General features: G+C 44.2%; 1 protein-coding gene across 1 annotated transcript in view; it reads right to left on the bottom strand.

Moving 5' to 3' along the window:
* The window catches only part of TLN1 (talin 1), a 61,394-nt gene extending 50,470 nt beyond the window's left edge, over positions 1 to 10,924 (bottom strand). Inside the window, exons 1-11 of the mRNA XM_009071174.1 lie at positions 10,789 to 10,924; positions 9,075 to 9,172; positions 8,317 to 8,446; positions 6,823 to 6,975; positions 6,246 to 6,388; positions 5,700 to 5,827; positions 4,125 to 4,188; positions 2,777 to 2,881; positions 2,278 to 2,433; positions 1,329 to 1,430; positions 137 to 213 (exon numbers count right to left, since the gene is read on the bottom strand). Coding sequence (XP_009069422.1) covers positions 137 to 213; positions 1,329 to 1,430; positions 2,278 to 2,433; positions 2,777 to 2,881; positions 4,125 to 4,188; positions 5,700 to 5,827; positions 6,246 to 6,388; positions 6,823 to 6,975; positions 8,317 to 8,446; positions 9,075 to 9,172; positions 10,789 to 10,924 — 1,292 coding nt within the window. The remainder of the gene's footprint in view (positions 1 to 136; positions 214 to 1,328; positions 1,431 to 2,277; positions 2,434 to 2,776; positions 2,882 to 4,124; positions 4,189 to 5,699; positions 5,828 to 6,245; positions 6,389 to 6,822; positions 6,976 to 8,316; positions 8,447 to 9,074; positions 9,173 to 10,788) is intronic.
* Positions 10,925 to 13,362: the final 2,438 nt, after the last annotated feature.

The raw sequence follows: 13,362 nt of genomic DNA, 5'->3' as shown, positions 1-13,362 counted from the left end.
TGTACTCCCTTTACTGAAACACTCTGCAGGGAGCCATTCTTCAACAGTCAACTGCACCATGTCATCTGACAAAAGCCTCAGCAGCTAAAAGGTGGTGCTGACAGAAAGAGCATTTGCTCCTGTAGTGTGCACTCACTTCTTAGGTGATACAGATTCTTCCAACATGGTTGATTCCTCATCACCTTCAAGCCCAAATCTATCTTTACTTTGTTTCTGGAGGGGAGAAAAAAATTAAGTTAGACGACGTGTGTTGGTTTTTGCCTTCTCTCCATCATTTCCCTTGCCGTTTAGCACAGACCAAGTCAAACACTCTGCAGAGCCATGGCTGGTGCTCAACACCATGCTCTGGGGCACTGAGTGTCAATATAAGCTCCACTCCAGGAACAGACCAGGTTCCATGCCCTGGCAGACTAAGCACATAAAGAAAAAAGGCTCCTGGTACCTTTTTGAACAAAGGTATAAGGCAAGTGCTGAGATATTCTTTTCTCACAGAGAAAAAACGTTCTGAGCACCAAGTGATGTGCAACAGCAGCAAATACTGGCACAGACAAGACATGCACCATCTTCCCACTCTCTTCTAACTCACAAACAGGTTGACTCAGGTGCTACAAGTCATACAACCAAAACCCCAAAGGAGTGGAGTGGAAATTCCCACATCTGTATTCTATGGAGACAAAGCTGCTTTCACTTGGCATCCGAGAGCAAAGCTACTCTAGAGTCAAGCTCTAACCCATCCATAAGAGCTGCAGTTTATTTGATGCTGATTAAACCCGAGAGCCCCAGAGGAAAGGGCATGCACAGAGATGAGTTCTGGCATCCTCCTCAACCTCTGCTTACGTAACACTTGGTTTCTGATCCTGCACTCATCCACGTGAACAAGGCAATTAATTCTTCTGGGCTACTTAGCTTTGTCATTTCTTTGCTATCAAAATCCATTACTGTAAAAGTGATGTAGCTTTAATAACAGTAAAAATTTGCCAGGAAGCAATCAGTGCTGTTTGAAACATCTCACTTTCCTAGACAATATGCTCAGAATATGACCCTTCAGCTCCATGTTTGTGGGCAAACCTGGTATTTTTTGCTGTTCTGCTTGTTTCCCTGAGAATGTTTTGAAAGAAAGTCAAGTCCAGGAGGGCTGCACTGAGCCCAACCCATGCTAGTGATGCATCAGAAGCACTGACCTACTCACAGGTAAAGATAAGTAACAGCAAAACACAACTTACAACACTGACTTCATGAGAGGAAGAACTGCAGCCTGCACATGTCTGAGGCTTTGCACTGCATACAGTGATTTTTATGGCTTTTGCACTCAGATGTTAATACTGTACCTTCTTTAGAATGATATCAATGTAACCTGCAATTAACTGAGAGATCTGTTCTCCTTCAGTGGTCTGTACAGAGTAATAGCTTTCCTGATATTCACCAAAATCCTGAAGGGAAAAAAAAACAAACAAAACCTCTTTGAAAAGGCAAAGTAAATAAATGAAGAAACAGTACCAAATACGAGTGAGAGAAATCAAATTTTTAAATTGTTTGCATAGACATTTTATTATATCTAACAGTAAATTAAACTGCTTCAAGATTCTAAACCAGCCTATGTGGGGGGTGAGGGAGGAGAGAAGAACACTTTTTATTTCAGCTTCATCACAGACATTTCACAAATTGAAATGCCCAAGAGACACTTAGTCTAACTTGATCAGACTCAGTCGCTTAAGAACGGAGAAAAGTCTTTAGAACGTAATCCTAGAGCACAACCATCCGTGCAGTTGGAAATCAGATGCACATGAATCAAGTGAATGTCATTTTCCAGCCTCTGCCTCTTGCTCTACCATGTTAAACAACCCTGTCAAATCCAAAACCAATGCTGCAGAGGTCTCCCAAGGACTACATGACTAACAAACCATCCCATCCATGAAAGTTATTACCAGAGTGTGAAGGAACCATCTGACCTTGTTGGTGTTCGTATCTTGCGAGTCACAAGTGTCCTGGGAGTACCAAGCACCACTAAGGTTTACCCAGGTGCAAACAATAATGTTTTGTTAACTGCTGCAGCAGTTAGGCACAAACCAGATTTGAACAGCACCTCTGGGGAACTGGTCTGTGTAGAGGCATCAAGCTGCAGATCGACCCTAGACACCAGGATGGGCTGATTTATCACCTGAGGACTCAGACTCTGCACAATGCTAGATCAGTGACACTACACAATCTGCTCTAAGTCCATCTTTCCTGTTCTCCTGGCCACACAGCCCCCTGTCCCTCTGCCCATCCCCAGATTACCAGAGTGAAGCTCTTTGGCGAGGCAGCCCAGCGTTTCACCGTGGTCAGTGGCCACTCCTGCAGCACCTCCTTGGTCTTCTCGTCCACGCGCATCACCGAGTCCTTGGTGACGCCCAGCAAACGAGGAACCAGCTTGTTCTTGCCTTTCATTTTTTCCTGGGGGAAAGATTGTTTCCCACTCAAATGTAGCTTGCCACAGGAGAAAGGGAAAGCAAGATGCAATGTACTGACAAAGGGAAGCAACTCACATGCTCACAACGACAACTTCAAACTCAGGTTTAGTTTGTCTGGACACAGACAAGGATTTTCAAGCAAGGCATTAAGCAGCTCATGTCTTTACTGCATCTTACTACTCAGCTCAGAAGAGAGTGGCTTCTCACTCACCAGGGAACTGAAATATTTCAGTCATAGCTCAGTCATAACAAAGCTCTGCTTAGTGAGGAATGTGAGGAGAGACACAACCAAAGACAGAGTTTGGTCACAGCAGTATCTGCATTACCTTCACAAGGAAAAAGGACACTCCATAGGTCCTCAGGGAACGGGCCAGCTTCACATACTTGACTTTGGCTTCGATTTCAGTCATCTCACCACAGTTCTTGTGCTCCTGTAACGAGAGCTCAGCATCACTTAGGCAGAATCAATGCCCTCCAAGAACAAACAAAAGGGTATAGCTTTTAACTGCTTCAGAATGCTTCGTTAATAATCATTACAATAGAGTATTTGAAAAAATACTGGCTAGAAATGTTAGCAAGACTACCACAATTTCTCACACAGGAGACCATAAACCACCTGTGCAAACACAACACTCCCTGACAATCAGCCACTCAATCCAGGCCTCAGATCGAGCACATTTAAACCATTTCTGACACTTTCAAATTCTAGGTATTCCTGCCATGTGACACCATTAGGTTTCATACAACTAATGCCTCTTCACTCAGCTTTTTTAAATAACTTAAGTGTCCCAGAACCCTTATTTTTTTCCCAGAAACAGACTATTCCTGCTTTCTGCCCAAAACTCTGACTCATGAGAGCCTCACACCTTGTACTTGACCATTTCTCATCTCTTGTAGATGTTCCAATGGGCCTTTTTTTTGCCACTTGCCTCATTATCCACATTTTTTTCCATCACATGAAAAGAATTCTACAGCTGAGGAAGAAACAATGATTTTTCAAAATAGTTTATCCTGAAACACTAATCTAGATGAGTCTTGTAACTCAGTCTCTATTTAAATAGTTTACTCATTAGTAAACTTGATTACATACTCAAACCTCACCTCAGTATCTGCTCTCCTGTCCCAGATCATTCTGCTGAAAATCATATCCCAACATCTCATGACTTAACTGCAGTTTGTGGGATTCCCTGTCCCATCCCTCACGTGCTCCAGAAGCACCCGATGGCAGCAGGAGGAGCACCAAGAACACGGGAAACCTCCTGCTCCAGGGAACTGACCACCGTGACTGCTCAGTCTTTCTCAGCTGTGCAATTCCAGACACATCACTGAATTCAAGCATTAACTAGCAGAACTTGAGGCATGAAATGACAACTGGCTTTCCTAAACGTGTGTCTGTTCAGCCAAATATGTACCTGTACATTTCAATGCAACTGACAAAAAGATCTTAAAAATACTGAATATTCACTCTCTCCCTTGACCAAAGTGTACTGGATTATCATCAGGGAAGAAAAAAGGATCAGTTTGCTGAAGAAATAAAATAGCTATCAGATCCTTTACACCTGATTTTCTGATGGTTATACAATTCAACCATACACTGAGTATACTCCTGGGAAAGCTCATATTTCTCTTATAAAGGCACTGAAACTATACTAGGTATTTCAGCCTCACAATTACCTGAAATATTCTCTTTTCAGCCCCTCTTTGTTTGGTATATTCTTTAGGCAGAAATTCTTTTAGGCTAGGAAAAAAACAAAAGAAAGAAATTCCACAGTTAATGGTGCCTTCTTGAGGGATGTTTCCGTGTTGCTTTATTGGCATTGAGTGCCCTGAGCTTCCTAAAATGGGCATAAACTACCTACACAATGAAACAAAACTCTAAGGAGAGTGAGAGCAAGAGGTTACCTTGCATAACTAAGAAAAGCTCTTTAGTTACATTCGTATACATGCAATACTTGGTCATGTTTTGAAAAATCATCAGCCATAAACAAAGGCTGAGACACTTTACATTCTTAAACTCTGTGATGTCTCCCCACAGCTCAGAGGGGCTCACACCTAAATCCATGCACAGTTATGGTCATCTGGGAGAAGGAGGAGACATGGAAGCTTGAGCCAGCTCTGTCCCAGTTCAGACATTGCTGTGACCTCCCAGCACCATTTGGATGTAGTGACTAACATGCAGGATTGAGCTCTTTCTCAGTGTCTTCCAGCAAGTGTTAGAATACAAATGTTAAATGGCTTTCTAGTTTTGCAGTACATTTGAACACTTAATACCAGTGTGTTTTCTCAAGAACACAGCAAAATAGAACCATGTGTAATTCCTGCAACACCCAGACACCAAGGCACTAGGAATGCAAACAGTGCAGCCCAGACCAAGGCTAACGAAGGAAGCTGAGCTGGCACTGAGCACTCAGCCAGCAGCACAGCAACAACATACACCCACTGCTCTCTGCCTCCAGCTAAGGCAACTCTGAGCCTCATATGCAGGCAAGGCTTGATGGACTGGGTGGTCAGTAGCTTTCTGTTACCTTCCTATGTTCCTGTGCTCAGACTTCAGCCCTCGGTTAGTGCTACTGCAGGCAAACTAATCAGAAAACCAAAATCAGTAGAAAAATTGGACACCTAAATTTCAGTCAAGCTAAACTGCCCTGCAGACAGCACTGAAGTACCACAACAGAGCTTAAAGGATGGGCCACTTGTAAGCAGGACTTCTGTCCAGGTCTGAACCAAAGCACTGTTCTAGCTTTCCATTCACACAACACTATGAGAGGGAGAGGTTGCAATGCCACGAAGAAGTTTGGAAGATTTAACCCTACACACAACAGTATTCCCTTTATTCCAGTGACAAAGCATCTTTCTGTTCCTGTACTTCCCCAGTAGATCAAACATCTGTGATATATACTGATGCATGCTTACTTCACACATGGCTCTGCTAAATGCAGACAGAAGCAGAGTTCCAAGGAGGAGCAAAACCTCAGCTCCCCCAGAGCAGCTGGAGAACCCAGCTGTGTTTAACTGGCACCCTGGGAGGAGCTGGTGCCCTGTGCTGCCTGATGAACCACTGCCAAAGGTCTCCTCAGCAGCTGAGACTGCTGGTTTGTGCAATGAGGTTCCTTTCACAGGGAGATTTGCTACAGAAAGCACACTGAATCTGATTACCTCTGCTTGGAGTAATTAAATGTGTTTACTCTGTGACAACTCAACATTAGTTACGCTTGAGGTCACCCGAATTTAGAAGTTAGAAGTGTTTACTCTAAAAATCCAGGTTTGTGTTTGTGTTCTACATGAGGTCCAAACTGGATCTGTGCTTGAAAGCCTCCAAACTCACAGGCCTTCTCAAAGGAGACAGGGTGGGAACCATTCAGAATGTCATCACGAGCCTAGAGGAGAAACACAGAGAAATGTCAGGGACATCCAAAATCATAATCCATCTCTGAGATTCCTTGACAGCTTGTACAGCCCAAGCTGTTTGTATCTGCAGCAACACAAACATTCTCTCAATGTCTGTATTATTCCATTCTGGGTGTGTTTATGGCTAATAAAATAAAGAAAGATTATTTCATGGTGAGTATCAGCCAGTGGAGCTTTGGCTGAGTGCCCATTATTGGGTTCAAAGTATGTGATTAGAAAGAATCAGCAAAGCCTCTGTAGTGTGATGGTTTTTTTGGAAGGACAGACAAAGCAGCAAAACAAAAGCACATCCAAAACTGGAACTCCAGCAGATGAGTATTTCAGCAGCACCACTTTTCCAATGAACCCGCACAGGTTTCCTGGGACACGGAGGCAGAAGGTACCGACCTGAACATAGAGCAGGTTGAGCTGCACAGGATCCCTGGAATCCACATTCTGGTCCGAGTAGAAGAACTTTCTCCTGAGCAGGAGCGTCTCGCTCTCGTCCACGCCCTGCTCCCGGAACGTGCGGCTGTGGTCCAGCCAGTTCACTGCAACGAGCACCAGACACGGCCCCTGGCACCTCACACACCAAACACTGCCTCACTCCTCAGCAACCCTCCAGCACACCTAACATCTGCGGCCCCAGAGACATCACCCCCTGGGACAGCTCTCAGCAGGCACCAACACTTAAACACTCAGCTATGCTGAGGAGACAGAAATGCCCCTTCACACTCAGGCTGGAACAGCCCTCCCGCAAAAGGAGCACTCAGAGCACCCTCTGAGTCCCAGTGAGGCACCAACTCGCCCATTTACCCAGTCTAAAAACACTCACAGACAACACTGTGCATGAAAGGATGTAACACACAGCTAGGAACCAACTGAGCCACACTGAGTAACCTCCCAGCACATTCCTGTAGAGTTCTCCTGCACCACACTGTGGGAAGACACCAACCAAAGAACTGTCCTGGAACACACTACTCACGATCATCATCCGTGTGCAGCTTGGCCTTCAGTTTTTCCATTTTCCTTTCATCACGTAGCAGTGTCCTGTCTTTCTTAAGTGTTCCTGTGCTCTCCTCTTTCTTCTCCTCGACGCTCTCCTGGATTAAGGAATATTCCTCATAATTGGTTATCCCTGGAATTATAAATAAATCCACTGCTTGTAACATTAAAAGTTTAATACATTTTAGGATGGATGAAAATTTTTTTTCCACACATTAAAATACCAGTGGTTAATTCCAAATATAGCCAAGATATGCCAGATGAAATGCTAAAAAAGTATATGGGGAATGGGAGGAATACTCCACAACTTGGACCTCGCCAATGCCTGGCCCTGTCCTTCCCATACACCATCCCTTGGTCCTATGCTGCATTTGCCACCTACAGAAAGGTAATTATGCTATCATTTGTTGTCTGCCAAGAGAAGCTGCCTATTTAAAAATGTGATGGAATTCAAAATAGCAGCAAATTCCAAAATGGAGACATGCTCTGGTAAACTTCCATTCCTGATGCCTCCAACCGCTTTCCGAGGACTGAGCAATTCCAGCTTGCCCACGAGGTGTAAAAGAGATGTGGCAGAGTTGACTGAGGAACACAAACCATGAGCAATATGATTTCCTCAAAAATGCTGAAACTCAACTCTTCCCGTGAATTTTACACGAAACTGAACCAAAAATCAGTTGACAACACTTAACACATGTGCCAAGCTGCTCTCATTGCTCTGCATGGTACAGCATGTTTATGTGACACCAGCTCACCTACATCACCACACTGATGATAATAAGGCAAAGCAATTTTTGAGGTAGATTAGTTACAGCACATTGGAATCCAACATAGAAACACAGAATTGAAATAGATAATTCACTTTCCAAGAAAAGTCACCTAAACCAAATTAAGGCCACCAGAACTCTAACTGAGGTTTGAGCAAGGGTTTAAGGCGATGCAAGCCTATATTATTAGCTATGGAGGAGTCCTCAAAAATGTCTCCAGTTAATAGTGAGCCAGACTATAACTGACAACACATTCCTGACCAGCTGCTCTGGATGGCTCCCATGTGTTGTTCCACAAATGAGAGCCCTGTGACCAAGCAGAACAGAGCCCTGTGTCTAGGTATATTGCAAGGTCAGTAGGATTTAGCTTATACAATTAAAACTGAGTATATATGTAGCTCTAACCCTCTACCACAGAGCAGGAAGCACATGTAAATGCACCATGTAAGAAAAAATTGGTAACTGTACTGACACATAACTTTGTGCCTTTAGCTGCTGAATACTGAAGTTTGAGGATGCTCCTCAGAAACTTAGATAAAACCTGCACAAAGAGCTCAGAAAGTGATTGGCAAATAGGAACTTTTGACAAATTTAGATTTTTAATACATGTGCCAACTCCTAGCCAGCAATACACATAACATGCTAATAATCAAAACTGAATATGGCAGGAAAACAAACTCTTGAGAACGTGGGGTGCAAAATCTTACCTATCCTGCTGCAAATGGTAACCAGCAATTCACCAACTGTTTTAGAATCATCCACCATCACTGTTTTCACTGAACCATCCAACATACGTATTTTTTGAGGTCTCTGTTTCTTTTTATACTCCAATATATCCTAGGAAGTAAACACAACTGTTTCTAAATGCTTTTGGAAGGCACCACAAGCCAATCCACTGCCTTAGATGCCTGTAACAGGATTCCCTTCCCAACCTCCAGGCAGGAGTTTTCCTTGGTTACAGTACAGACAAACATTCATTTAACAAACTTGAGAAGTGACTACATTTAGTTAAGCCAATGTCACTTCCAAAGAACTTGTCCTAACTGGCAAGACCAAAACCTAGTCAGGATAGAGCAAAGGACCTCTGTGGTGCAGAAAGGACTGCAGTGCCCTTTGGTTGTGAGCAAGTTGGCCAAAACGTGAGCAAGTATGACATGATCTAAAGTATACACAAAACAACTCTGTAACACAAGGTCACCTCAAATATAAAGCTTATAACAAAAGTTATTTTTCAACTTTCTGTTAATCATTCTACAAAGACACTATTGACCAGGGTAGTTCACAGCCACAACCAGATGCAGGAAAAATCTAACACGTGAGGCAGGGCAAGGGAGAGAAGCAGGTCAGTGTGAGGAGCAGACTCCAGACCCTCCCAGCCCCCAAATGCTAGATATTCTTCTTCCTACTAAGGAAACAAGTTTCCTAAGAAGATGGTGATGAAAGAAGCAACAGAGCTGCACCATACCCCATTTCTCAGCATGTAATAATCCAGTGTTCTTCCAGCCTCCAGCCATATACCTTTCCGAGGGTCGTCGTCTGACAAGAACAATCCATAGTCAGAGGCTGTGGAACAGAAGAGACACAGACTCACTGGAAAATATCAAACCTAACAGAGGCAACATTTTAGTCAAGGCTGCTCAGCTTCAGGGTCAAGCCTCCATTACACTTACCTTCCATTCTTAATGGACTTGGAAAGAAGCTTTTTCTCTGTGCTATGTTTAGCAGCACTAGGAAGGTAGTCAGGCCTCGGAGAGGACATGAACTAAAGCTTCACTCAGCAAGAACACATCACATCTACTGTGTATTGTACTTGCAGTTACCTGTCTTTGAGACAACCTGTCACAGAGGCTCACAGGTGTGCTTTGGAACTGCCTAGCCAAAAGCACAAGCAGTTTGGCCTTAACCACTATTTCAACCAGCAGTGCTATTTTCAAAATACAGTTTGCTTTCGACCCTCCACATCATGAGTTTACCAGAAACTTGGGAATCTTTTTGGCAGATGATTCAGGCTTAGGTATTTTTAAAAATACAAGGCTTCTAGAATTACATCTACAGTAAACTGAGGCAAAACTTGCACCTAGTGTAGGCTAAGCACATGTCAGTGGACTCTTTAGGAAACAGCAGTAGATGATAAATCCTTCAGTGCTGCAGACAAACAAACCCAGGCTTAGGCTTTGAGGGCTAACGTCCTGGTATACAAAATGAAGGACCATGACTGTCAACTTAGGGCTGCCACATGCATCAGGAACTGATACAGATTGTGCTTCAGAACCCCAAGCAACTGCTCATCAGCTGAGCCTGTTTGCAGCTCTCCAGCTGACGTGAACCTTTTCCTCCCCAGCTGGACAGTGTTGTGTGTGCACAGTCTGCTACCTACCTGGTCTGCTTTCCTGCCCTGTGCTAGGACCCTCTAATCACAAAGTCAGGGAAAAATAGCTACAATTTCTGGATGATATTTCATCTTTAAATGTTAAGCTTAACAACAACTTACATTAACAGCATTTACCTTACACAAATCCTTCCAAAAACAACTGAATAAGAAAGAAAACTTTCTCTGCCAAACCAAATTCCCCTGAAAAGTCAGGTGATCTGTACATACAGAGATGTTTATTATAAATTCAGTACAGAATCACCCACACAAAACTTTAGATTGTGTGCCCATAAATAAGTTGGGGCCTTGAGAAGCACAGAAGTGTCGTGCACAGGGCAGAGAACCCCCAAGTAAGCAGAGGCTGCTCTGACACCATCTCGGGGCTGTCCCCTCCTGATGACACAGCAGCAGCTCTGCAGCTCACACAGCTGTGCTGGCAAGCAGGCTCGACAGCAAATACCTGCTACTCACAGATACAAGTCTGTGAGTAGCTCTTTTCCAGGCTTTTCTCAACATCAGCTCCTGCTGGGCAAGAACTAGTGTTATCAGCTGCACTGCACCACTGAAGAAGGGAAAACCTCTGCCAGGATGGGAGGAGGAGAAACAACTCGGGTACCTGCTGTCACTTAAAAAAAAATCTGCTTGCACGTGTTGCCTTCACTCCAGAGCCTTACCACTTAAATAAACACCAACAAACCTCCAACCTAGAGATAAATGGAGGAAGAGGAGAGTGTGAAGAAACCCCCATGGGCTCACGTTCGCTTTCCATTAGCCAAGCAGTTGGTAACAGACAAACACAAGAACTCACCCTGCCCTGTCTGAGCCTCTGGCACCCGCTCACGGATCACTCTGCAGGCATCATACACTGCAGTGGATGGCTCAAACTGCATCGTCTTCACCACGTTGCACTGACGGACACAGATCTTCAGCGAAAGAGCTACCATGGTGTCAAGACACTTGCAAGGTCCTACTAAAGCACCTGAAAAAGTAGTAAGGGCATGAGAGTTTTTCATTTAGTGCTTTAAAAATACTCAACTTTTCATTAAAGAATTGAAATTAGTTCAGCAGAATTATCTTTGCTCAAACGCAGTTCTGTATAAAGCCTCAGGATATCAAGGTAGAAACGATGCAAAACATGTATTTCTCTTGGTATACTGGAAATTCATTTTCCAAAAACTTGTGCATACGAACACTGACACTTTGTCCCAGGTGCACAGGAAAACAAGATACTTATTTGGATATTGCCAACATATTTAGTGTTAACAGAAAACTACTTTGCTCTCACCACATGTTTTTATTTGACCATTTATATTAGCTGGTAACTAACAGCTTAGAGGAATAGCAAAAGTAGGATTTTCTCAGTCTGGAGCTTTTCCTTCCTGAAGATTCCACAGTGTGCAATACAGTGTTGTGGTTTTTCTTGTGTCCCCACATAGACCCCCTAGATGTTTTCAGCCTGTTGCACAGCTACACAAAGCTTCAATAATGAGCGAATTTTCATTTCAGTTCTGGTTCAGAAACTACACCAAATCTGACAGCATTTTTCTGCAGTAACATGAAGCTACAGATGCTTTTTTGTATTGTTTCATTTTGTAGATAGTCTGGGTTTTGTCTTAAGTGTCTTCCCTTGCTGTCATAAAACTCCAAACCACTCCTCCATCATTAGACTTTCCACAGGGAGCTCCAAGAACTCCTCAGAACTTAAGTCCTTTCTGCATAAATACAGAATCTACTAGAGGTCCCAAATAATTTCTGCATACATTTATGTCTGTGTTTTCAAACAGGAGGATGTGAGATGCTGACACCGACAGTAATCTCAGCAGGACAAAGTCCAGTAGCTAGAAAACCAGCCAAACCCCAGTTGTGCATCTTTTCAGAGCCAAGATACTCAGCACCACTCAGCAAAACCACTCTGAGGAGTAGGTAGGAGTGACCGTTTCATTCCATGGACACAGGGCAGCACTGACAAACTTAATGCAATTTTTCAAGTTGGGAACCTGTTACTGTGTCCTCTAGTGCCCCTCCCTTTTTCTCAGAATCAAATTCAGCTCCCTAAAGAAAGAAGGGCCTAAATTCATCAGTGATCTGGGCTCCAGCTCGGCGCTCTGGGTTCCAGAGACACCAGGGGATGCTTTCTCTGAAAAAGAGCTCATGCCTTACCAGCTTCCTCCAGCACTGTTCTCAGACTCAAGAGAAAGGTTTTCATTTGCCTCCTCCACATTACCCTCAGGCTCTAAAGCTTCCCCACTCGGTTCTCAGCAATAAATGGGACAGGCAGTTTCCATCTCCTGGGTAACAGCCAAAACAGGACAGCTGTTTTTTCTCAAAAGAACTAAGAAATTGGTCAAGAAAAAAGGCTGAGATCACAGAGAAAAACAAGTGGAAAATATCTTCCACATTCCCTTTATCTTCTATACATTGATTCACACCAGACTGAAATATTTCTCTGTGCAAGTAATGGACTCTTCCTGCTCCACAAACCCACTCAGTCTCTGGAACAGCTGACCAAAATTCAAAAGGAGCCTGGAAATCAAGAGCATTTAAGATGAAATGATTTGCTGGTACTGCCTAATTCTCTGCGAGTAATGAAGTAGAAAATTTCTAAATCAGACTGTGACTGATCTGTGCTGGTAAGGCTGGAGACTGGAGTAATACACTATGGATCTGACAGGTTTGGGAGAGAGCAGCAGCTCTGAACTCCTAAAAAAGCCACAGATGATGACAGAGAGCCCAGTGCCCGCAGGCACCTACCAGAGCATGCACATCAAGGCCTGGGCTGAGGTTCTGGGGAATCCTAAAGAAACAGAGCCAAAGCCACTGCTTGAGTGGAAACGAGCAGGGCTCAGTGAGCCTGGAGATCCCTGTCCAACAGAGCAAACTGGCACAGACACTTCAAACCTGCAGGACAGTAGCCAGCAGAGCAAGACCTAAGTTAGTAAGAACAGAGAACTATCCCACACCTAGGACTGCCAGGGCCGGGTGAGACTCATTGCTTCGTACCACACTGTACCTCTGGCTTCATCAGTCCTAAAAGTCATCTCTACACACTGTCTGGACTACCACAGGAAGTGAATAGATGGATTTACTCTCCAGCTTCATTCTTCCACACAGCTTGGCTGTCTTCTGTTGCTCTCCTCTCAGACAGGCACTCGCAGGCCGAGTGCCGTTCAGAGGGGCACAGCCTCCTGCACTCCTGGCACTGCCACCCTGCCAGCACTCAGCTGGGGCACCACCAGGACACCACATCTTGGGACTGCTGGAGTGACTACACCACACTCTGAAACCAGCAAAGGGTGGGGAGATGAACCCCAGAGGTCAGTAATGCCAAACCATGCTCTCAGACAGGCACTCGCAGGCCGAGTGCCGTTCAGAGGGGCACAGC

This window comes from Acanthisitta chloris, unplaced genomic scaffold (assembly GCF_000695815.1).
Source record: "Acanthisitta chloris isolate BGI_N310 unplaced genomic scaffold, ASM69581v1 scaffold40843, whole genome shotgun sequence".
Classification (NCBI taxonomy): Eukaryota; Metazoa; Chordata; class Aves; order Passeriformes; family Acanthisittidae; genus Acanthisitta; species Acanthisitta chloris.
This window is presented reverse-complemented; position numbering and strand designations above follow the sequence as displayed.